This window comes from Macaca fascicularis, chromosome 6 (genome assembly GCF_037993035.2).
Source record: "Macaca fascicularis isolate 582-1 chromosome 6, T2T-MFA8v1.1".
Taxonomy (NCBI): Eukaryota; Metazoa; Chordata; class Mammalia; order Primates; family Cercopithecidae; genus Macaca; species Macaca fascicularis.
The window spans coordinates 161,576,529-161,602,038 of NC_088380.1; the positions used below are offsets into that span (position 1 = coordinate 161,576,529).

At 45.7% G+C, this 25,510-nt stretch overlaps 1 protein-coding gene across 11 annotated transcripts in view; it reads left to right on the forward strand.

Moving 5' to 3' along the window:
- Positions 1-25,510, forward strand: part of LARP1 (La ribonucleoprotein 1, translational regulator) — a 140,808-nt gene that overhangs the window by 110,317 nt on the left and 4,981 nt on the right. For 4 of the 11 annotated variants that reach the window (XM_045394449.2, XM_005558360.4, XM_045394444.2 and 1 more), the window contains exons 2-18: positions 2,658-2,719; positions 2,978-3,043; positions 5,161-5,335; positions 6,144-6,272; positions 6,349-6,549; positions 6,649-6,811; positions 7,717-7,861; positions 12,252-12,426; positions 12,540-12,709; positions 14,985-15,377; positions 16,264-16,387; positions 16,514-16,719; positions 17,180-17,286; positions 18,786-18,937; positions 21,679-21,823; positions 24,137-24,246; positions 24,400-24,527. In XM_045394449.2, the coding sequence (XP_045250384.2) occupies positions 5,212-5,335; positions 6,144-6,272; positions 6,349-6,549; positions 6,649-6,811; positions 7,717-7,861; positions 12,252-12,426; positions 12,540-12,709; positions 14,985-15,377; positions 16,264-16,387; positions 16,514-16,719; positions 17,180-17,286; positions 18,786-18,937; positions 21,679-21,823; positions 24,137-24,246; positions 24,400-24,527 (2,472 nt within the window). In that variant the 5' untranslated portion in view covers positions 2,658-2,719; positions 2,978-3,043; positions 5,161-5,211. The remainder of the gene's footprint in view (positions 1-2,657; positions 2,720-2,977; positions 3,044-5,160; positions 5,336-6,143; positions 6,273-6,348; positions 6,550-6,648; positions 6,812-7,716; positions 7,862-12,251; positions 12,427-12,539; positions 12,710-14,984; positions 15,378-16,263; positions 16,388-16,513; positions 16,720-17,179; positions 17,287-18,785; positions 18,938-21,678; positions 21,824-24,136; positions 24,247-24,399; positions 24,528-25,510) is intronic. The other 7 variants (XM_045394450.2, XM_045394447.2, XM_073994642.1 and 4 more) reach the window with 3 other exon arrangements.

Sequence of the window (25,510 nt, forward strand, 5' to 3'; positions counted from 1 at the left end):
CCCCTGATTTGGTTGGGATGGTGCTAGACATGGGGATTGGTGCCTGTGCAAAGGATTGGTTTGCATTGGCAGCCATTACAGATGCCAGGCCCAGCTGAACCTGTATATTCTGTGTGTGCGTGTGTGTACCTGTGTGCACACCTGCTCTAGTGGGTTACCTGGTGAGGGTTGGTGGCTGAGATGGATAATTGAAGTCATCGGAAAGCCTAGTCTTCTTTCTGGTCTCTTGCAAGGCCTGACAGCAGCTCATCTGAACCCTTCTGGGTTTCCTTGAAGCCCAATAGGATTTTAACAAATCTGTGAATTTTAGATTTTAAAGGCAGAAGTGGCTCTTGCTTCCCAGTGGATTTTTCTGCCTTTCTGGGAGCTTTTTTCTACTTGTCGGGGGCAACCTGAAGCCCCACCTGGGAGCAAAGAAAGAATGGCACCATGGGTTTTCAGGACAGAGGAATCTGGGGATGGACCTTTTTCAACAAACTCACACAGGACTAATTTAAGAATATTCATGTGTATGCTTAGACTGTATTCTCATCAGCTTGGGATTGGTGGCAGAGTAGGGAATTGGTGAGGTCTTTTCATGGCAGGAGGGCTCTCAAAACGTTGATTGGAGGCTGAGCTTTCTATAGTTTACCGTCTCCTTTTGTGATCAATGATTTGACTTTGCCTCGACTTTTTAAGGAAAAGTCTTCAGGAATACCTTGCCCTCTGCACCTGATTCCTCTTTATAACATCCTGTTAGTGAAGTTGGTAGTGGTGGTACACAGGCCCTTTGGCCTGCTTTCCTGGTAGCAGGCACACAGTGTTGCTGGGTACTGGGAGAAGTGATTACCAGCCATAGTGCAGGTATACACGAACCTGGTCCTGGTTTGAAGCAGACAAAGATTTTATCAGGGGACTAGATGGTATTAGGCTCATCCAGGCTAACCCAGAAGTTGCAGGAGTATGGGTGCAGAATGGCCCCTTGGGCCTAAGAACTCTATCTTCTTGGAATTGAGATTTTCTGGTTCACCATCGCCCTGGGCTGGGGGTGTGGAATGCTGTTGGCTGGGTTCCACAGCTCCAGCTCTCGAAGGCACGTGGGGTATCTTGAGGGGGTAGTGGCTCTGGTAGGGGGTGGAAGCCCATGTCTGTCTGTTGAAAAACTGAAGTCCCTGTAAATGTCATATTTAATTCCTGGTAGTTCTTACATGTCCTTCTAGAGTTTGTACTGTATGTGTGTGCATGTGCACATTTTTGTTTTACAAGAAGGATTTTTAAAAAACTTCAGCCAGGTGTGGTGGCTCACGCCTATAATCCCAGCACTTTGGGAGGCTGAGGCAGGCAGGTTACTTGAGGTCAGGCATTTGAGACTGGCCTGGCCAACATGGTGAAACCCATCTCTACTAAAAATACAAAAATGAACCGGGCATGGTGGTGTGCACTTGTAGTCCCAGCTACTTGGGAGGCTGAGACAGGAGAATCGCTTGAACCTGGGAGGTGGAGGTTGTACTGAGCCAAGATGGCACCACTGCACTCCAGGCTGGGCGACACAGCGAGACTCTGTCTCAAAACAAACACTTTTTTTTTTTTGGAGACAGAGTCTTGCTCCGTCACCCAGGCTGGAGTGCAATGGTGTGATCTCAGCTCACTGCAACCCCCGCCTCCTGGGTTCAAGTGATTCTCCTGCCTCAGCCTCCCAAGTAGCTGGGATTACAGGTGCCCAACACCATGCCCAGCTAATTTTTTGTATTTTTAATAGAGTTGAGACGGGGCTTCGCCATGTTGGCCAGGCTGGTCTCAAACTCCTGACCTCAGGTGATCCACCTGCTTTGGCCCCCCAAAGTGCTGGGATTACAGGCATGAGCCACCGCGCCTGGCCACAAACAAACTTTTCATTTGTTGTGTCCGTCTTTTTTATATTAGTAGAGATCATTGTCTTTTTAATGACTCTTCTAAAAATGGATGAACTTTAGTCAGTCCCCTATTTTGGGGTATGTAGGTTGTTTTCCATTTTTTGCAGTTATAGATAATATTTTAGTAGGACATCTCTGTACATAACTCTTGTCTAATTTGTATCATTAGGATAAATTCTTAGAGGTAGGACTGTTGAGTCAAGTGGGAGTCCACTTTTTCGTTGGAAACTGAGAAGACAAAATCATTCCTGAGCAGCTGGCCTGGTGTGGTCCCTAGATTTCTTGATGGCTCACTTAGGGTTTTTACTTTGCCTTCCCAATGATCACTAGTCCTGGTCTGCTCACATCAGACTTCTAGAATATTAGGGCCACAAATGATCTTTCAGACATCTGCCATGATTCAGGAACCCTGAATTATAGTGCTGACTCTGGTGACATGGACTTCTTTCTCCAGGCCTCAACTTCTGTTAAAGAACTATTCTCTCTAAGGGCCTCCCACCTGAGGCTGGACTCCTGGGGTTTTGGCTGCTGGCTGCTGGCTCCTGGCTCTTTGCATGATCTTGCTTTCTATGACTTCTTTAGAAATGGGCTGGTAAAATTGTTACTGGTGTTTGAGCATATGTCTTTCCCCTCTCTACTGTGTCTTTCTCCTTTGGGAACTTGCAGGTTGCTTGGTGGAGTGGGGACGGTGATGAGGGTGAGGAGCTGGCAGTAGCCCCATCACCTGGGCTTTGCATTACTAACTCTCCCTTCTTGTTCCCATAGAACACTCTGCTCCAGCCAAAGTGGTGAGGGCAGCTGTTCCTAAACAGCGCAAAGGCAGCAAGGTAAGGAATCAGAGTGGGCAACCCAAGGGGACTTTCTGGAGGTGGTGGCCTCTTTCCTGTTCTAGTGAATGCTCCTGGACTGCCAACAAGTTCTGGATTGTCTGTGAATTCCAGGGGAGCTCCTTCTGGGTATCCATTGTGAGTGGTCCTGGTGAACAGACTGATGTGGCCTCTGATCTCTTGGTGAAGCTTGGGTTGGGGGCTGAATAGCAAAGGCAGGGTCACTCCTGGGGCCCTCATAGTGTATGTTCCCTGCAGGTTGGTGACTTTGGAGATGCAATCAACTGGCCCACACCTGGAGAGATAGCCCACAAGAGTGTTCAGGTGAGTCCTTGTGGAAGGATAGGCAGGTTTGAACTCTGTTGACATACACACATTTAGCTCATCAAGCTTCCAGAGAGCCTTAGCTCTAACCTTTCTCAGTTTTCTTTTTTTTTGCCCCCCGACAGAGTTTCACTCTTTTTGCCCAGGTTGGAGTGCAGTGGCACAATCTCAGCTCACTGTAACTTCCACCTCCTGGGTTCAAGTAATTCTCCTGCCTCAGCCTCCCAAGTAGCTGTGATTACAGGCACTCACCACCACGACTGGCTAGTTTTGTATTTTTTTTTTTTTTTTTTTTGAGACGGAGTCTTGCTGTGTCACCCAGGCTGGAGTGCAATGGCCAGATCTCGGCTCACTGCAAGCTCCGCCTCCCGGGTTCACGCCATTCTCCTGCCTCAGCCTCCCGAGTAGCTGGGACTACAGGCACCCGCCACCTCGCCCGGCTAGTTTTTTTTTTGTATTTTTTTAGTAGAGACAGGGTTTCACCGTGTTAGCCAGGATGGTCTCGATCTCCTGACCTCGTGATCCGCCCGTCTCGGCCTCCCAAAGTGCTGGGATTACAGGCTTGAGCCACCGCGCCTGGCCTAGTTTTGTATTTTTAGCAGAGATAAGGTTTCACCATGTTGGCCAGGCTGGTATTGAACTCCTCACCTCAAGTGATCTGCCTGCCTCAGCCTCCCAAAGTGCTAGGATTACAGGTATAAGCCACTGTGCCTCCTGGCCTCTGTTTTCTTTTCGTTTTTTTGAGATGGAGTCTCGCTCAGTCACCAGGCTTGAGTGCAATGGTGTGATCTTAGCTCACTGCAACCTCCGCCTCCCAGGTTCAAGTGATTCTCTCGCCTCAGCCTCCTGAGTAGCTGGGATTACAGGCACCTACTGTCATGCCTGACTAATTTTTGTATTTTTTAGAGACGGGTTTCACCATGTTGGCTAGGCTGGTCTTGAACTCCTGACCTCAGGTGATCTGCCCGCCTCGGCTTCCCAAAGTGCTGGGATTACAGGCGTAAGCCACAGTGCCCAGTCCGCCAGCCTCTCAGTTTTCTAAATGGAGTGGTTAATACAATCTGAGCAACATTGAAATAGCTAAGAACTGGCATCATTTGAACCTTTGCTTTGTGTCAGAGACTGCCAAGTACAGTTTTCCTTTGTTATACACGGCGGGGCTGGTGGCAGGTGTTGGTTCCGGGACCCCTGTGTATACCAAAATCTTTGCATACTCAAGTCCTACATATATGAAAAGTTGGCCTTCTGTGTATACAGGTTTCACATCCTGCTAATACTGTATTTTTGATCTGTATTTGGTTTTTTAAAGTCCTGGATATAAGTGGACCCACACAGTTCAAAGCCATTTTATTCAAGGGTCACCTGAATTGCCTGTTCGTCATCTCATCTAACCCTCACAGTGACTCTGAGATAGGTCCTTTTATAATTCCCATTTTACAGATGAAGCTGCTGAGACTTGCAGAGGTTAATTACTAGCCCTTGATGGCCAAGTGGGGATTGGAAGTCAGGTGTGTTGTATTATTCCCCAGCCTGTGTTCTCCATCACTACGCTTGGGTTTTCTGAGTGAAATAGGAGAGTGGTCATTAGGCCAAGCACCGACCTCCAGACCACATGTCTTGGGGAAGCTTATAAAATTCTCTTGGGCCCTAGCAAAGAGAGGACTCCTAGTCAGTTCTCTTCTTCCCAGCACTTTTGTTCTGGGCCAATGGCTTAGAGTCTTTACTCACTGGCTGTGGCCGCTTTTACTTCACAGACAGAGTTGTTGTTCATAGGCCAGAGGGCATCTCTTCCTTCCCACAGACGACCTAGACAACATGGCCCTATTGCAGGGAATAATTTTGCCCCCGTGAGCCTCAGCACTGCTGTCCTGAAGGTTGTCTCTGTCACTTAGACTTGGAAGCTGGAGAGATAAGTTGCCTTTCCACCTTCTGGCCTATTTGACCATGCTTCCCAGTGAAACCATCTCAGGTGTGAAAATGACCTTAGAATACATCCTGTCCAGCCTACCATTGCATGCTGTGGCTCCTGCCTGCCTTTCTAGTGACAGGGAGTGCCTTCCCTCCTATACCACGAGGCACTTACACTCACCTCCCTGTTACTTTACTTCCTGCTGTAGCCACAGTCCCACAAGCCTCAGCCTGCCCGTAAACTGCCACCCAAGAAGGACATGAAGGAACAGGAGAAAGGAGAAGGGAGTGATAGTAAGGATAGTCCAAAAACCAAATCAGACGAATCAGGGGAGGAAAAGAATGGAGATGAGGATTGCCAGCGAGGCGGACAGAAGAAGAAAGGTGAGTGACTGGGAGCAGATCTTGGGAGAAAGTGGCAGGGTAGAACTGTGAAATGTTAGGACTCCAGGGGACTGCTGGAGGAGTTTTAGGTACCCCCTCTGAAAAGTCAGAGGGGAACTGATGGATGTAGGCTGGTGAGACAGCAGTCTTCAACCATCTGTCATTAATCAGTCCCTCCTCTCAAACACAAGAGTTTTCAAAAAACCTGCTGAAAATTTGGCTTCTCTAATGCTGATCTAGAGTAACCATGGTTTAAACAAGATAAAACCTTCTTTGATGTAACAGCTTGCTGTAAATATGCCAGGCCTGGTATGGCAACTCCTGAATCCCTTCAGCTTGCTGTGGTACACTGGCTCTTCATATGATCACTGATGGCTTCCTATTTCCTTCTCCTTCTAGCTAGGAGGAAACGAAGAGGGAAGGATGGCCCCTTTCCTTTTAGGGACTCAACCTGGAGTTGGTTACTTCAGCTTAACTCTCACAGGCAGTGTTTTGGCACCTGTCTATAGGGAGTCTGGAAAGCATGGTCTTCATTCTGGGCTGCCATGTGTCTGACTCCTGAAGGGGATTCTGTGGCCATGGAGACACTGATAGTAGGAGTTAACGAGGAGTCTCTAACACACTGAGGGCCACTGACCAGCTTATTTTAGAGATGAAAAAGAGGGCTAATGTGTGGGAAAGGGATCTGCCCAAGGTAACCAGATTGTGATTTGGGCCCAAGTACAGGGCAGAAGAGGAGGAGTAGGTAGAGCTGGCTAGGAGTGGCCTCTCCCTCAAGCCTTTCTCATGTGTCCATGCTGTCTCCCAGGAAACAAACACAAGTGGGTTCCGTTACAAATAGACATGAAGCCCGAAGTACCCAGAGAGAAACTGGTTTCACGCCCCACTCGCCCGCCGGAACCTAGACACATACCTGCCAATCGCGGAGATATCAAAGGTATGCACTACCCACTATGGAGGGCCTGGGCTTGGGAGACACCCTCAGGCCTGACCTGGTACCCCTCTCCCCATAGGGTCTGAGTCTGCCACCTACGTGCCCGTGGCCCCCCCCACCCCAGCCTGGCAACCAGAGATCAAACCGGAGCCTGCCTGGCACGACCAGGATGAGACATCGAGTGTGAAGAGTGATGGGGCTGGTGGGGCGCGGGCTTCCTTCCGTGGCCGTGGACGGGGGCGTGGTCGCGGCCGGGGACGCGGCCGGGGTGGCACTCGAAGTACGTGAGGCCCCTTTGGGCTCCGGGATGTCCAAGGGTGTGCAGCGGGGGTGGTGGGCAGGAATCTCCTCTCCCTCATGGCACCGATTTCCCCCATAGCCCATTTTGACTACCAGTTTGGCTACCGAAAGTTTGATGGTGTGGAGGGACCTCGTATGCCCAAGTACATGAACAACATCACCTACTACTTTGACAATGTCAGCAGCACCGAGCTTTACAGCGTGGATCAGGAACTGCTCAAAGACTACATCAAGCGCCAGATGTGAGTGCGCGGAAGCCTTCTTACCCTGGAGGAATAAGTGAGAGGTTAGGGGTTGCTAGAGTGTAGTAGCTGGGCAGGCCCTTCTGGTGCTTAGCAGCAGTTTCAGCCTCAGGCTGAAAAGATAGCTTTTCTCATTGTTTATTACAGAAGTGATAACCACATTCTCATTGTTTATTACAGAAGTAGTACAACATTTACCTTAAGAAAATTAGAAACTACACCATTACAAAAGGAAGGAAAATATTTAGAATCTACCCCCTTCTGTGCTTCCATTTGTAATGACAACATTGACAGAATACTAATGAACATTTATTGGATCCTTACTGTCGGCCAGCCTCAATGTTAAGTGTTTTAGAGGCATTGTCTTAGTCCTGCAATTCTTATCTGTTGAATTCCTGTGAGCTGAGTCTTTTAGCCCCAATTTATAGACAAGCATACTGGCCCAGTAATTTGCACAGAATCTCACAGCTAGTAAGTAACAAAGCACAGATTTAAATCCTTTTCTGTCCTTTTGTTCTTAACCACTCCGATATATTGTCTCTCAGTCCAGTAAGGAAGTCATATAAGAAAATAAATGGTTGTAATAGAGTGTGTGTAAGTGTTTTAGGAGCAGAAGGGAAAGTGACCAACAATATTTGGACTGGAATTTAAAGGAGGATGAGGAGTTTGACAGGCATGCCAAGGGGCTTAGGGCAGAGGGAGTGATTTGACCCAAGCAAGGTAGGGTGCCATGAGGGGATCACATCATTTCTTTTCGGCCCTCAATACTGTTGGTATATAAGATAGCGATGGGCTAGGTCAGAGGCTGTGTGAGATTGCTGGGAAGTGTAGCAGAAGAAGGAAGGCATGCTCATAAAACTGATGCAGCAATCCCTCGGTGATAACTACTTCTTCCCTCCACTTAGTGAATACTACTTCAGCGTGGACAATTTAGAGCGAGACTTCTTCCTGCGAAGGAAAATGGATGCTGATGGTTTCCTACCCATCACCCTTATTGCTTCCTTCCACCGAGTGCAGGCCCTTACCACTGACATTTCACTCATCTTTGCGGTATGTCTTCCTCCCTGGAGCTGGGATGCAGGGGAAAGAAAGGTCCTTAGGGAGCTGGAGTTTGGGCCAAGGCAGAAAGCCCTGGAAGAGTCATGATCTGATGAAGTCTCAAGGCTTGGCTAGTCTCCTCCTCTCCCTCCTTCCTTTCTCTCTCGCTCATTATGGAAAATGTCAGACACTTACAAAAGTACAGTAGTATAATGAGCCCATCATCAGCTTCAGCAAGTATCAGTTTATGGCTAATCTTATTCCATCTGTACCCTCATCTGTTTATTCTCACATACTACATTGAAGAAAATCCTAGAAAACCTGGCATTTTGTTTACAAATATTTCAGTATAGATTTCTAAAAGATAGACTTGTTAAAAGAAAATAGCCACGATATATCATTATACCTAAAAATATTAACAGTTCCTTAATATCATCAAATATTTAGTCAGTTCCGATTCACCCCAATTGGCTGTATATATATATATATGTTTTATATATAGTTTGTGAGAATCAGAATCCAAATAAGACCTATAGGCTGGGTGCAGTGGCTCACACCTAATAATGCCAGCACTTGGGGAGGCCAAGGGGAGGGTCATGTGAGCCCAGGAGTTCAAGATCAGCCTGGGTAACATAGCAGGACCCCGTCTCTACAAAAAACAAACAAGACCTGTGTATTACTGTCTTATTAAGTCTCGTGCCTCTATTTTTCTTTTTCTTTGCTGTTTATTATTTGAATAGACTAAGTTATACATCCTGTAGAATTTTCCACAGGGCACAGGGGTGTCATTTTAACATGTTCATCTGTACTCCAAGTTTTTTGTAAATTGGTGATCTAGAGGCCTGATGAGATTCACATTTTGAAGTTTTTTGCCCTCCTTGTCAAGAACACTTTATCATAATGATGTATTTTCTCTCAGTTGGCACATAACATTTCATGTGATTGTCTCTTGTGATATAAGCTGCCAGCAGTGCCTTTAGGATTGCAAAATGACAACATACTGATTATATCAATCGGTCTTCATTTATTAGGTGGGATACCTCTTCAAGAAGTAACTTTGCCTCAACTGTTCAGTTACCAAGAGGTATAGTTTGTACAGGAAGGGCAGATTAATGTTTGATCTTCCTCCCTTTGTTAGCCATATTTATTTCGGTCCATTACAGTTAATGGATTGGATCAAATTGTCCCATCTTTGGTCAGTGGGACCCTCTGCATTTCCTGCCCCAGATGTGGAATTGGCCACTTTTAAAAGGAACTCTAGTTCCTTTCTTTTGAGAAATGCTATTTAGATACCAGTCTGGGTTATAGGGGTGCTTTGTTGCTACTTGGTTGGTCATTCTTTCTAGATGATTTTTTTGTTTTTTTGGTGAGATAAAATACATTATGGGGTTATTCTGGTATTTTCTTTCTTTCTTTCTTTCTTTTGAGACAGAGTTTCACTGTTGTTACCCAGGCTGGAGTGCAGTGGCACAGTCTCAGCTCACTGCAACCTCCACCTCCCGGGTTTAAGCAATTCTCCTGCCTCAGCCTTCCAAGTAGCTGGTATTACAGGCATGCACCACCACGCCCAGGTTATTTTGTATTTCTCGTAGAGATGGGGTTTCACCATGTTGGCCAGGTGTCGAACTACTGACCTCCGGTGATCCACCCACCTCGGCCTCCCAAAGTGCTGGGATTACAGGTGGGAGCTACCGCGCCCGACCTATTCTGGTATTTTCTATTAAAGGGTCTTTACTTAACCTTGTGGGTGTTTTATTTTACCTACTCCTTTATCCCATGCCCATAATATTAATTCCTAATGATATCAACATAATTACTCATTTTGTTTTATTTCGCAGTATGTCTACAGTCTTTTTTGTGGTCTTTTTTTTTTTTTTTCCCCCTTTTTTAAAGAGATAGGGTCTTGCTCTCACAGGCTGGATTGCAGTGGTGTGATCATGGCTTACTGCAGCCTCAACTGCCTGAAATCAGGCAATCCTCTTGCCTCAGCCTCCTGAATAGCTGGGATTATAGGTGCACGCCACCATGCGTGGCTAATTTTTAAATTTTTTGTAGAGATGGAGTCTTGCTGTGTTGTTACCCAAGCTGGTCTCAAATTCCTGGGCTTAAGCCATCCTCTCACTTCGGCTTCCAAAGTGTTGGGATTACAGGCGTGAGCCATTGTGCCAACCTCGACATTATTCTTACAATACCTCCACTACCACTGAAAACAGTTTTTCCACTTATACAGTCAAATAACTGTATCTTCAAGTCATTTGAAAGAATCTTTGTGTGGTTACACATTTAAATTTATATATATTCGTTTTATTTTGCTCCCAAGTTTTAGAGATTGTTTTCTCCCTACCCCTATAATTTTCTAAGTTGTTTTACATTTGCGTAAAACATTTACATGGTTCTAGAGTTTCCGCATGGTATAGTCATAGAAGTCTGACTTAAATTCTGTCAGGCCAGGCGCGGTGGCTCACTTCGGTAATCCCAGCACTTTGGGAGGCCGAGGTGGGTGGATCACAAGGTCAGGAGATCGAGACCATCCTGGCTAACACGGTGAAACCCCATCTCTACTAAAAATACAAAAAATTAGCCGGGCGTGGTGGCGGGCACCTGTAGTCCCAGCTACTCTGGAGGCTGAGGCAGGAGAATGGTGTGAACCTGGGAGGCAGGGCTTGCATTGAGCCGAGATCGCGCCACTGCACTCCAGCCTGGGTGACAGAGCAAAACTCTGTCTCAAAAAAAAAAAAAAAAAATTTCTGTCATATACACCCTTTCTTTTCTTATAGACAAACTTTTTAGAACCTTTCCATTTAAGAAAAAAGCAAATGCTTCTATATGTATTTGTATCCTCCTTCTTTCTTAGGTAAATGGAAATATACAACACATGCATTTCTTCAATTCTTTTTTGTCTTCACTTAGTATATCTGGGAGCTAACTGCAAAGTAGCAGTATCTAATAGAAAGATATTCCTCATTCCTGTGTACAGTTGCATAGTTCACCATTGTGTGGAATGCTCCATGGTTTTTTCAACTGCTGCTCGTATAGATGGGTGTTTTGGTTGTTTTTTTGAGACTGGGTCTTGCTCTTTTGCCCAGGCTGGAGTTAGTACAGTGGTGTGATCAAAGCTCACTGCAGCCTCAACCACCCAGGCTTCCAAGTAGCTGGGACCACAGACATGTGCCAGCCACTATGCCCAGCTAATTTTTTTTTACTATTTGTAGTGATGGAGTCTCGCTATTTTGCTCAGGCTGGTCTTGAACTCCTTTGCTCAAGCGATGTTCCCACCTTGACCTCCCAAAATGTTGGGGTTACAGGTGTGAGCCACTGTACCTAGCCTGCTTTTTTTTTTTTTTGAGACGGAGTCTCGCTCGGTCGCCCAGGCTGGAGTGCAGTGGCCGGATCTCAGCTCACTGCAAGCTCCGCCTCCCGGGTTTACGCCATTCTCCTGCCTCAGCCTCCCGAGTAGCTGGGACTACAGGCACCCACCACCTCACCCGGCTAGTTTTTTGTATTTTTTTAGTAGAGACGGGGTTTCACTGTGTTCGCCAGTATGGGCTCGATCTCCTGACCTCGTGATCCGCCCGTCTCGGCCTCCCAAAGTGCTGGGATTACAGGCTTGAGCCACCGCGCCCGGCCTAGCCTGCTTTTTTGATTAATATTTTGTGAGTTTATCCACCTCAGCACGTGTAAAGTTGGTTGGCTTTTTTTTTTTTTTTTTTTTTTTTTTTTTTGAGGCAGAATCTTGCTCTGTCGCCTAGGCTGGAATGCAGTGGCGCCATCTTGACTCACTGCAACCTCCTCCTGGGTTCAAGCGATTCTCCTGCCTCAACCTCTCGAATAGCTGGGACTATAGGCGCATGCCACCACACCCAGCTGATTTTTGTATTTTTAGTAGAGATGAGGTTTCACCATGTTGGCCAGGATGTTCTCTATCTCTTGACCTTGTGATCCGCCCACCTCGGCCTCCCAAAGTGCAGGATTATAGATGTGAGCCACCGTGCCCGACCTGTAAAGTTTTTTAATGTCTGAGAAGTGTTCCATCAAATGCATATACTGTAAATATTTAAATTGCCTATGGGATGGCAAGTTAGGTATTTTCCAGTTATTTTCCTACTCTAGTGTTACTGTGAATGGCTTTTTGTGCAAATATTATACATACTGCTGCCTGTTTGTGCAAGTGTTCTCTAGGGTAGATTACTGGAAGTAGGATTGCAGGCTCAAAGAGTAAAAGGGCAGGTGTATTTTTTATGCTGGTACCTCCTACAAGTTTGAACATCTCACATATCTACCAGTCGTGGAAGATGGTGCAAATTTTCTTATACCAAGCTCAGGGGAACCCAGTTGTCCACCATTTCCAGGATCTTTCTGTCCGAGATTTTCTTCTTAATCCCTTGTTCCTTCTCCCCTGCAGGCCCTAAAAGACAGCAAGGTGGTGGAGATCGTTGACGAGAAAGTTCGTAGGAGGGAAGAACCAGAAAAGTGGCCTCTTCCTGGTCCCCCAATAGTGGATTATTCACAGACTGATTTCTCCCAGCTTCTCAACTGCCCTGAATTTGTCCCCCGTCAGCACTACCAAAAGGAGACAGGTAGGTACCTGCTGGCATGAGGATTGCACTTGTCCTCTGGGCAACAGTCCTCCTCAGGGCTGGCAAAAGGAGGAGGACTGGAGGGATGAGGACTTCACCTTTCCACCCTTTAGAGTCAGCACCTGGCTCTCCTCGTGCAGTCACCCCAGTGCCAACCAAAACAGAGGAGGTCAGCAACCTAAAGACACTACCCAAGGGCTTGTCTGCCAGCCTGCCTGACCTGGATTCCGAGAACTGGATTGAAGTGAAGAAGAGGCCTCGGCCGTCCCCAGCACGGCCCAAGGTGGGTGAGGCCTTGTCCTTTGCCTTGGTTTTAGCACTCTGAGCTAGGGTGCTTGAAGGGGATAACACATGGGCACAGCACTCTAGCTCTGAGGGGCCAGCAGGAAATCTCAATAGTTCAGGATCATAGTGTGAGCTGAAGTTACCAGTAGTGGCTGCAGAAAGGTTGATTTGGCCTGTTTCCATTTCCTGTAGGGAACCATCCTTTAAGGCACCCTACTGTGTGAGTTCCTCAGTGACATTTTTCATAAGGGATCATGCAGCATCTGGCAGCGATGTTTCAGGCTTCTTGATTCTTGGCTCTTCTTTTTGCTCCATCTAAATTTCTGGGGCTACATTTTCAGTGTCTTTTCCCTGAGTATTTCCCCACTGTCCCATATGTAAGCCCCTTAGGTCCTCAGAAGAAGGAAGGGAGAGGGAGCAGATGCATAGCCCAAATATGGAGTTAGTCTACACAGGTCTGCTGCACTAATGGCAAGGTGAGCTTGGGAAGCCTGTTTTATACCTCAGGGCTTCAGTTTCCCCATCTTCAGATGAAAGGAAGGAGAGGGTAGAATATTCTAGAAATAGTTTATATACATAAACAGATGAAGTTCACTGTTAAAGAAGTATTACAATCTCTAACTCGAATTACTACTTCCTTTTTAAGTGCTGAATTTTTCTCCACATACCTGCTCATCCTCACACACTTTAGAGACCTCTGGCCTGGGGCTTGTGAGGAGACTTCAGAATTGACCTTGAACTTTGGGTCTATGGAATTCTATACTCCCTTATCTATTTTCCCACAGTGACTACCTCTCATCTCCTTTCTCTCGCCTGCCTGTTCATACACAGAATTGCCCACAGTTGGCCGGGCGCGGTGGCTCAAGCCTGTAATCCCAGCACTTTGGGAGGCCGAGGCGGGCGGATCACAAGGTCAGGAGATCGAGACCACAGTGAAACCCCGTCTCTACTAAAAATACAAAAAATTAGCCGGGCGCGGTGGCGGGTGCCTGTAGTCCCAGCTACTCAGGAGGCTGAGGCAGGAGAATGGCGGGAACCCGGGAGGCGGAGCTTGCAGTGAGCCGAGATCGCGCCACTGCACTCCAGCCTGGGCAACAGCGTGAGACTCCGTCTCAAAAAAAAAAAAAAAAAGAATTGCCCACAGTTGCGGCTTCAGCCCTTAAAAAGTGTTGGAGATCCAGCCAGAGACATGAGGAGAAAGGTAGTAAGTAGATAAGGGTCTTACAAAGTCCAGGCCTACAAAGTTTTCTTTGAAACAGGGGTCAGGCTTAGTTCCCATTCCAGAATTAGAGCCACTACTCCGACCTGGTCTATCTTAAACCTTAAAAAAAGATAGGTTTAGATTTTTTGTAGGAAGCCCTTGGCGCAGCAGGGAATCTACTTTTGAATAAATACTGTGAGTTTAGACAAATGCTTCTCTCTCAGCATCTCATATTCAGTCTATCAAAACAAATAGTTTCTCTTTGCTGAAGGCACCTTGTTTTTTCTTGCCTTTGGAACAATGGTGTTCTTTCTGCCTAGCATACTCTGTCCCTATCTTCATCTGGCTTACTTATGTTCATCCTGTGGTAGTCACTTCTTGAAGGAGGCCTTCCCTAACCATTCTTAGTCACAGTTGACTAAGCTCCTTTCACTGTGTGCTTCCACAAACCTGCTTATAGCCTTTACCATACCACAATGCACTTGGCTGTTTGGTTGACCTTCTCCCACTGAGCTCCCTAAGTAACAGGGACCTTGTCTTATTATTCTGCTTTTAGATTTTTCATACAAAGCTTAGGACTAATGGGTGTTCCCTCATTTATTATATAATTGAACATCTGCTATTACCAGATCCCCATCTAGCTACTGAGTATATAATGGAAAGCAAGGCAACTATGGATCATGGAGCTTTCAGTTCATTGTGAGATTTTGAGTAGATGGATGAAAGGATGAATCAACCCCATGAACTACTGTGTGTCCACTCCTAGGCTAGGTGCTATGTAGGATATAAAGGTAAATGAGAGCACAGTTCCTGCCTATAGAGAATTCATCATCTAGTTGTTTGTGCATGACTGTGATATGAGCTGTGAGTGGAGGAACCTGGACTTCTATGAGACATCCTTTATCATAGTCATAAAGCTGACTCCCAGGATGACACTTGTGACCTGCTGGTGTTACCGGGTCTTGAACAGTCTCATGCTGAGGGGCTGGAGCCTCCCTCTCATGGAATAGCTACAGAATCTGGGCCAAGGACCTCCGGTGATTCCTTTTCCCCTTCGTCTGTCCTATTTTAGAAGTCAGAGGAGCCCAGATTTGCCCACCTGACTTCTCTGCCTCAGCAGCTGCCCTCCCAGCAGCTGATGTCCAAGGATCAGGATGAGCAAGAGGAACTGGATTTTCTGTTTGACGAGGAGATGGAGCAGATGGATGGGCGGAAGAACACCTTCACCGCCTGGTCTGATGAGGAATCGGACTATGAGATTGATGACAGGGATGTCAACAAGATCCTCATTGTCACCCAGACACCACATTACATGCGCCGGCACCCAGGGGGGGACCGCACAGGCAACCACACCTCGCGTGCTAAGATGAGCGCCGAGCTGGCCAAGGTCATTAATGATGGCCTCTTCTACTATGAGCAGGACCTGTGGGCTGAGAAGTTTGAACCTGAGTATTCCCAGATCAAGGTGAGGCTTGGACATAGCAGTGGGTGTGGAGCCTGGGGTGCCTGTAGTGTACAGAGAAGAGGAAGATTGATTAGCTGTGCAACTTGAGGCAGGTCTTTATAATTCAGAGTCTCAGAATTTTTATATATGGGAAGGGGATGATGACTGGTATCTAGCGTGGGCATTAGGAGTGAGGGGTGATGTTTAAACACTGCAAACTCTTCAGGTGAGGCAGGGGTGATTATTATCCTACCTGTGGATCCATAGTTAATATTATGAAAGTTGGCTAGACACTTTTGTGGGGAATAGAATAAAGGGTTAGATTGTTATTTCTAGTCTTAAATATTTAGGCGTCTAAAAATTTAGAAGCCTTTTAAGAAGCTTGTGTTGAGTATGAAAAATGGACAGGTCTTTTGAAAAATTGCTGCTGCCTGGAAACAGTCAAAACATCTTTGTTGTAGGATTTTACAGAGTAGGTATGTTTGGTGGTAGGTTGTCCTAGGATGAGCCCGTGTAACAAGTAGCAGTGCGTTTACTGGAAGTAAGGAGGAAGGAGAGTTGCCCAGCCACTGTGTGATAAGGCAGTAGCAGAAAGAGAGATGGGGAAACACTGGAGCTTTCAAGGGAGAGTCTGTAGTGAGTTCCTGTGGAACTCCTGTAAGCCTGACCTCAGTCTTACTACAGGGAGGGCAGGGCAAGTACTGTCTTTTTCTGGGCTAGCACACTTGTACCAAGGTACCTGGGGTGAGGAATGGTGACTGGGCAGCTGAGAGCCTGGGGACCAGAATTCCATGTATGTCGATGTGGGAGCTGCCCTCTCCAACTTCCTGCCAGTCTTGATTCCTTAAACAGGCTGGAACAGCTTCCTTACTTACATCTTTCTCCACCCATCTCATAACCTCTGCAGCAAGAAGTCGAGAACTTCAAAAAAGTCAATATGATCAGCCGGGAGCAGTTTGACACACTGACCCCTGAGCCCCCTGTGGATCCCAACCAGGAAGTTCCTCCTGGGCCACCTCGGTTCCAGCAAGGTGAGAAGCAGACACCTGAGATCCTGACATGGGTGAGAGGGTCTGGAGCCCTTGGACTAGGGGCTATCCAGGGGTGGATGCTACAGGCCTTTCCTTGCTTCCTGACTCCTCTCTGTGCCACTGCAGTTCCCACAGATGCCCTGGCCAACAAGTTGTTTGGTGCTCCTGAGCCCTCCACCATCGCCCGCTCTCTACCAACCACTGTCCCAGAGTCACCAAACTACCGCAACACCAGGACCCCCCGTACTCCCCGGACACCACAGCTCAAAGACTCAAGCCAGACATCACGGTTTTACCCAGTAGTGAAAGAAGGACGGACACTGGATGCCAAGGTGAGGCATTTCTGTCAGGCTGCTCAGAGTCTTGGGCCTTCTTGATTGCATTCCAGTGCTTTGCTTCTCTCCTTTGCCTTGTCTGAGCCAAGGAAGTGCCAAATCCTTTACCTGCTCTCTGTTCTGAGGCTGGTGGGCTTGCCAACCCTAGGATTAGGTGGCCACATCTGCAAAATATACTGGGTGTGGGAGTGGTGGCCCCATGTAGAAAGGCCTAAGGAGGATTGACCAGGTATGAGTCCTTGGGCAAATCACTTCATTCCCAAACCTTGATTTCTTCACCTGTTTGAAATAGGCATACCAGTTCCTAGCTCACCACTGTGAACATTATAAGAGAATGAATATGAAAATGCTATTGTAAAATGTGAGAGATCATGCCCATCTTAGTCCTACAAGTGCTTGATGCTCCTCAGAGTTGTAGGAGTGCAAATAGTAACAAACCCTGGGCTAACCTTTGCAGATGCCTCGAAAAAGAAAGACAAGACACAGTTCAAACCCACCCTTGGAGAGCCATGTGGGCTGGGTGATGGATTCCCGTGAGCACAGGCCCCGTACTGCTTCCATCAGGTACCTGGGGCAGTGGGGGAAGAGTGATCAGGCTGCCTGTGGGATGGGTGGGCAAGCATGAAATTGACTGGACCAAGAAGATTGGTCTGAAAATTAAAGGGACCCTCATTTAAGAGATTTTCAAAAAAGCAGTGGTGTGGAAAGCTCAGCCTAGGACCTGGGGACGAGGTGGAAAGCTCAGCCCAGGACCTGGGAATGAGGTGGAGGCTTTTTTCCTAAAGAAGTGGTGTGGCAGTCACATGAGACCATATTTTCATACATGCAGAGAGAAAATCTCTCTAAATTGGTTTCCAAGCCTGGATGTCTACTTTCTATCTGAGGAAGGATAGCCAGGTAGTTGAATAAACAGATTTCTGGGAGTCTCTCTGAGCCTGCTGTGTCTTGGGAGGCTACCTGAAAAGTTTTAAAAATTAAAAAAATATATATTTATTGGCCCCAACCTATATCTACTGACCCTGCTTCTTGGGGTAGGACCCATGCTCTTTATTTATTTATTTCAGTAAGATGGCCCCAGTATGTGTTTCCTGTTTCCCAAAGCAAGCTTTGAGAGCCACCTACCTATGCTGTCTACTCCCTGCAAAGATGGCACAGACTGCAAATAGGCATGCTTTTGAAGAAAATAACAATTGATCTTTGAACAACGAAGGGCCTGGGGTGCCCACCCCGCACACAGTTGAAAATCCGTGTATAACTTTTCACTCTCCAAAAGCCTGCTGTTAACCAGAAGCCTTACCAATAACATATAGTGAATTAGCACATGTTTTGCATATTATACGTATTACATACTGTATTCTTACAATAAACTGAAGAAAAAATGTTACTAAGAAAACCACAAGGGAACAACAGACACTGGGGCCTACTTGGGGGTGGGGAGAGGGAGGAGAGTGGGTGCAATTTACCTACGTAACAAACGTACACACATACCTCTGAACCTAAAATAAAAGTTAAAGTCATAGAAAATGTTTACTGTTCAGTAAGTGGAAGTGGAATCATCATAAAGGTCTTCATCCTCGTGGTCTTCACGTTGAGCAGGCTGAGAAGGAGGGGTTGGTCTTGCTGTCTCAAGAGTGGCAAAGGTGGAAGAAATCTGCGTATAAGTGGATCCATGCATTTCAAACCCATGTTGTTCAAGACTTCACTATAGATGGGTTGACCCGTGATGGCTCATTAAGGAAGGTTAAATGCTCAAAAGTTAATAAATGGTTAAAAGCTCAAGTTTTATCATTGGACACGTTTCTGCCATTAAATAGTCTTATGACCCTGGATGAGTCTCCTAATCTCTGTAAGCCTCAGTATCCTCTGTAAAACCCTCTGAGAGTTAATGCAGAGTTAATCAGTCCCATGGATATAAGTTAAAGACCTGTAACTGGGCCTCCTTGTTTGATACTCTGTGAGAGGGTGGATCTTGGCTGACAGAACGAATCAGAGGGACCCCTCCTAACCTTATGGTGGGGCTGCTGTGGGGTACCTGGTGACAGTATTTTTTGTGGTTTCTGTAGCTCCAGCCCCTCAGAAGGGACGCCTACAGTTGGCAGCTATGGCTGTACCCCTCAGTCATTGCCCAAGTTCCAACATCCTTCCCATGAACTGCTCAAGGAAAATGGCTTCACACAACACGTCTACCATAAGTATCGTAGGCGCTGCCTTAATGGTAAGAAGTGAGGGGGGCAGGGGACGATCCTCTGGGCCCCTTATTTAGACCCAGAGTGTAAGGGTTGGGGGATATGGGGATAGGTGACTTTTTTCTCTGACTTCAGAGCAAAAAAAGATGTGACATTATAGCGAGAAGGACTGAAGTTAGACTTGGGCCAGGTAGTTTTAAGCTGTAGGAAGCTAAGGGAATATGGCACTCACAACATTTGTGTTCCTTGATCTTCCTCTATTATTAAAACTGTCGGCCGGGCGCGGTGGCTCAAGCCTGTAATCCCAGCACTTTGGGAGACCGAGACGGGCAGATCACGAGGTCAGGAGATCGAGACCATCCTGGCCAACACAGTGAAACCCCGTCTCTACTAAAAAAATACAAAAAACTAGCCGGGCGAGGTGGCGGGCGCCTGTAGTCCCAGCTACTCGGGAGGCTGAGGCAGGAGAATGGCGGGAACCCGGGAGGCGGAGCTTGCAGTGAGCTGAGACCCGGCCACAGCACTCCAGCCTGGGCGACAGAGCGAGACTCCATCTCAAAAAAAAAAAAACAAACAAAAAAAACTGTCAATTAAGTATTTCTGTATCTCTGACAAGACTACTGACTCAGCCATTGTCAGGTCTAGTCCACTGTCCATCACAAAAGGGTATGTAAGAGGTGGCATATGCTCTCTAGAACAAAGGTTGCCAAATTGTAGTTTGTGAGTCAAATCCAGCCAGTAGTCTGTTTTCATATGGCTTTGGAGCTAAGGACAGTTTTTACATTTTTAAGGGGTTGTAAGAAAAAAAGATTTGTGACAGAGACTATATGTCATCTATAAAGCCTGAAATATTTGTTCTCTGTCCCTTTACAGAAGTAGTTTGCTGATCCCCCCTGCAGATGATAGTGTAAGGAAAGAGCCTGTCTAGATGCTCTTGTCTGTCCCCCCTCTTTTAGCATTCTGATTGGTTTTGTGCATCTTTACAGCCAACCTATCTTGTCACCTGTAGTTACTACTCATTCATCTCCTTTCATTCAACAAAACATGGCTGCTAAATTCTTGATTCATCCACTTCACTTCTCTCTTTCCTACTTTGTGTGTAATAACAGCTTTATTGTGATATAATTTACATATGATGCAACATACCTAAAGTATGCAATGTAATAGCTCTAAGTATATTCATATAGTTGTGTGCCCATCACCAGAATCAATTTTAGAACATTTTCATTACCCCCCAAAATGCTATGTCCCTTACCACTCATACTCATTATACATGCAAACTACTCCCCACCCCCAAAATCCTACCAGTCCTATGAAACTACTAATCTACTTTCTGCCTCTAAGGATTTGCCTATTCTGGACACTTCACATAAATTATACTGTATGTAGTCCTTTGTTACTGGCTTCTTCCCCTTAGTATATTTGGTATACTGACAAATACACAGCAAGGTTCATGTCATAGCATGCAGCAGTACTTTATTCTTTTTATTGCCAAATTGTATTCCATCATATGGATGTATCACATTTTGTGTATCCATTCATCAGTTGTTTGGCATTTGGGTTGTTTCTACTTTTTGTCTGTTGTGAATAATGCTACTGGGCATATTCACATACGGGTTTCCCGTAGACATAGCTTCTCCTTTATTTTGGATGAAAGAGTATTATTTCTGGGTCATGGGGTAACCATGTTTAACCCTTTGACAAAATTAAACACTGTTTTCCAAAGTGGAAATTTTGGAATTTTATATTGAAATATAAATTTTTATATTGAAACATAAAATTTTCATTTTATATTTCTAAAAGCAGTATGTGAGGCTTCTGGTTTTTCACATCCTTCCAACACTTGTTATTGTTTGTCTATTTTTATTTACTTTTATTAATATTTATTTTTGAGACAGGATTTTGCTCTGTCACCCAGGCTGGAATGCAGTGACTCAATTATAGTTCACTGCAGTCTCGAATTACTGGACTCAAGCAATCCTCCTGCCTCAGCCTCCTGAGTAGCTGGGACTACAGGCATGTGCTACCATACCTATCTAATTACTGAAAGTTTTCTGTAGAGACAGCGGTCTCACTATGTTGACCACGGTGGTCTTGAACTCCTGGCCTTACGCAGTCCTCCCTCCTCAGCCTCACAAAGTGCTGGAATTACAGACGTGAGCAACCTTGCCCAGCCAAGATCCTTTTTTAACTGGATTGTTTTCCTAATTATTAAGTTGTAGGAATTCCTTTATCAGATACATAATTTGCAAATATTTTCTCTGATTCTATGGGTTATCTTTTCACTTTTTTGATGCGCAAAAATTTTTCATTTTAATGATACTTATTTTCTGTTTTGTTGCTCGTGCTTTTGGTGTTGTGTATTTTTTGATATTACTGTTATGTACTTGTGAATATTGTAGGACTCTTTAGGTAAATATTGGTAATGAGCCAAATACAGTTAGAATTTCCAGACAATTTGTTCATGCCTTGTCTTGTCTCGATGGCACTTGAAAGCAGTACCAGTTGAGGTGAAGAGCTAGACTGCCAGCCTGGTTCAGAAGCTGCTGCCACCTGCTTCTGGAAAAGTACAGGCCCAGCTCCCAGCATCAGGGCCTGTTGCAGAGTGGTTAGTGCTCAATAAACATCTGCTGAATGACTGAGTGGCAGATGATGAGTGAGGGAATTTGGAGGTACAAGAGAAAGGACCAAGTCTTAAGTTCCAGAATCCTTTGTCCCTGAAGCAAGGACAGCCTGAACCTGAGACATGTCTTTCCTCCTTTCCCATCAGAGCGGAAACGCTTGGGCATTGGCCAGTCTCAGGAGATGAACACACTCTTCCGCTTCTGGTCCTTCTTCCTCCGAGATCACTTCAACAAAAAGATGTATGAGGAGTTCAAGCAGCTGGCTCTGGAGGACGCCAAAGAAGGCTACAGGTGAGCAGGTTTGGGGTGGGGGACTTTGGCTGGTGCTTAGGGATGGTATGGGATCCCTAGTTGGTCTGCTTCCAGAACTGTAGTTGGAAATTCCTTGCATGTGTATTTTCATTCATGTACTTGATGAAAAGTTTGTTTTTAAATGAGCAGTATATTCACATGGTTCAAATTTCAAACAGTTTAAAAGGTTATGTAATGAAGAGTCATCTCATCCCTGTCGCCCACCCATCTGGTGTCTTTACCCACAGGCAACCAGTATTAGAATCTTGTGGGTCCTTTATAAAGGACCCTGTGTAAGTAAGTAGGTATTTGTGTAATCTTCCATGCCACTACCACTCCTTTTGTTTACATAAAAGCTGGCCTATGTTATAATATTTTCTGCACCTTGCATTTGTTTTTGTTTAATACTATATTTTGGAGATCATTCTATATCTGTACATAATTAACTTTTCTTGTTCTTTTTTTATAGGCTGTAACATGGTCTTATACTATATGGATGTACCATGATTTATTTAGTCAGTCTGCTATTAATAGATACTTAGGTTGTTTCCAATATTTTGCTATTAAAAAAATCTTAAGAGTCCTTTTTTCCTGGCTGGGTGGCTCATGCCTATAATCCCTGCGCTTTGGGAGGCCAAGGCAGAAGGATCACTTGAGCCCAGCCTGGGCTCAAGTGGTCGTTCTGCCATAGCAAGACCCTGTATCTGTTAAATTAAAAAAAAAAAAAAAAAAGACCTCCCCATGCCCCCACCCCTTCCCTGATTTTCAATGTAAAATGTGCTGTCTGTAAACTACTTGAAAAAAGACAAGTTTGGAAAAGCTGATGAAAACATCCATCATTCCAGAGACAGCAAGTGTTATTCTGCCATTAAGCTTCCTAGTTTCTTCTTGGCATATTTAATGTGTTTAGCTCACCCTGTAAAGTTTGTGCTCTTCCAGACTTTGTATGCATGTGTAGTTGTATAATATACCTATTTGTTTACAAAAATGGACTCACGGGATCATTCTACGTCTAACATGCTCAAACATGTCTTTTCCATTTGATAATATATTGTAAGCATTCTTCAGTATCCTTAAGTATACATTTATACTATTTCTAATAGCTTTTATTACCCTATTGTGTAGATTTACTATGATTTTTCTTGCATCTCTCTTCGTTGACATTTGTATTTTGCTTAATAATGCTGCTGTAAACAGTTTTGTACATCTGTTAAGATCTAAATCTGGGCTGGGTGCAGTGGCTCACACCTTTAATCCCAGCACTTTGGTAGGGCGACGCAGGCGGATCACTCGAGGTCAGGAGTTTGGGACCAGCCTGGCCAACATGGTGAAGCCCCGACTCTACTAAAAATACAAAAATCAGCTGGGTGTGGTGGCACATGCCTGTAGTCCCAGCTACATGGAAAGCTGAGCCAGGAGAATGGCTTGAACCAGGGAGGCAGAGGTTGCAGTGAGTCAAGATCGTGCCACTGCACTCCAGCCTGGGTGACCGAGCAATACTTTGTCTCAAAAAAACAAAAGATCTAAGTCTGCAGTTTTGGCCATTTCCTTGGCATGTATCTTTTTTTTGGAGACGAGTCTCGCTCTGTCGCCCAGGCTGGAGTACAGTGGCACAATCTTGGCTCACTGCAACCTCCGCCTCCCGGATTCAAGCGATTCTTCTGCCTCAGCCTCCCTAGTAGCTGAGATTATAGGCACCCTCCACCACACCTGCTAATTTTTGTATTTTAGTAGAAATGGGGTTTCACCATGTTGGCCAGGCTGGTCTCGAACTCCGGTCCTCAAGTGATCTGAGTGCCTCGGCCTCCCAAAGTGCTGGGATTATAGACGTGAGCCACCGTGCCTGGCTGCATGTGTTCCTTGAAGTGAAATTTCTGAGTCAGATAAATGAACAGACCTACTAATTGGCATGGTTAAATGGCTTTGCAGAGTTCTTATACCAGAGATTGGCCAACTTCTTCTGGAAAGAGTCAGTAAATACTTTAGGCTTTGTTGGCCATAAGGTCTTTGTCGTAACTACTCAACTCCGTTCACTCTGTTACTGTAGCAGAAAGCAACCACAGACATTTCGTAAAAGAATAGGAGTAAACAAATGTCAGTGGCAGGGGGCTGTGTTCGTTGACCCCAGGAAAGCTCTGAACATTTTATGCTGGACCTACTTAGACTAGCATTCTTAAAGCGTATATGCTGTTTTTTCAATACAGAAATAACACATTGTTTAAACTGTTTCATAGTTCGTCTGTTATACAGGCACATTTCCCATTTTACAGATGAAGAAACTGTGCCCTGATTTCACTGGCTTGTGTTCTACAGATATGGTTTGGAGTGCCTTTTTCGATACTACAGTTATGGCCTGGAAAAGAAGTTCCGGCTGGACATATTCAAGGATTTTCAGGAGGAAACGATGAAGGACTATGAAGCTGGTAAGAGCCAGAGTTGGATCTGAGTGAGGCTTGGTCGTGTAGGCCTCCTCTTCCCCAGTTCTACCTGGGTCTTTCTGTGTTTACACAACACCTCCCTCTCCTCTGAGCGTCTTTATCCTCAGCAGCTCAGCTTTTATGTACCTCTCCCTACAGGCCAACTGTATGGGCTGGAGAAGTTCTGGGCCTTCTTGAAATATTCCAAAGCCAAAAATTTGGACATTGACCCCAAACTGCAAGAATACCTCGGCAAATTCCGACGTCTTGAAGACTTCCGAGTAGATGTAAGTGAAACTCTTTCTCTCACCCTACTTGTCCTGGAAAGAAAACTGGACCAGGAATCAGGATACTTGGATTCTGGTCCAGCTGTGCCCCTAGCCGAGGAACCCCTCTCCCTGCTTCCCACAATTTGGGCTTTAGTTTTTTTCACCTTTAAAATGGAGAGTGGCCAGTGAAGGCTAGTTGGAGATAGTTGTATGGTTGCTCCTGCTTTCCCCTTCTGTGGTACCATCATAATGCTCTCTCTCTCCTGTCTCACCACCCTCCTTGCTATTGTGCCCAAGTTAGCCACTACTAGTTGGTCAGGATGGGTAGATACACACATTTGTTCTTTTTGGAAAAGGCCAATTCCAACCCCAGTTTATAAATTAATGCCCAGGTCTCTATGTTCTTGGAGCAGCACCTCAATGGTGACATCCAGTGGCAGGGCTGGGTTATTACTGCTGGTATATGAAGGGAAGATGGAGTGATTTAATTGATTCAGCAGATACTGATTGGATGTCTCTGTGCTCAGTGCTTTGGAGATAAGGGAAAGAGACTCAGTTTTTCCTTCTGAGAGTTTATAATGTAGTAGAGATGTCTGTTTGTCTTATTCCCTTCAAACCTTTTAGCAAAAGGGCAAATGTAAGTAAATGACAATACTAGCCCTTACATTTTGTATTAGTCTGTTCTCACTCTGCTAATAAAGACATACCCGAGAGTGGGTAATTTATAAGGGAAAGAGGTTTAATTGACTCACAGTTCTGCAGGGCTGGGGAGGCCTCAGGAAACTTAAAATCTTGGCGAAAGGGGAAGCACATACATCCTTCTTCACATGGTGGCAGCAAGGAGAAGTGCAGAGCAAAGAGGGGTAAAAGCCCACCCCCCCTTTTTTTTGAGATAGAGTCTTGCTCTGTCACCCAGGCTGGAGTGCAGTGGCACGATCTCGGCTCACTGCAACCTCTGCCTCCTGGGTTCAAGTGATTCTCCTGCTTTAGCCTCCTGAGTA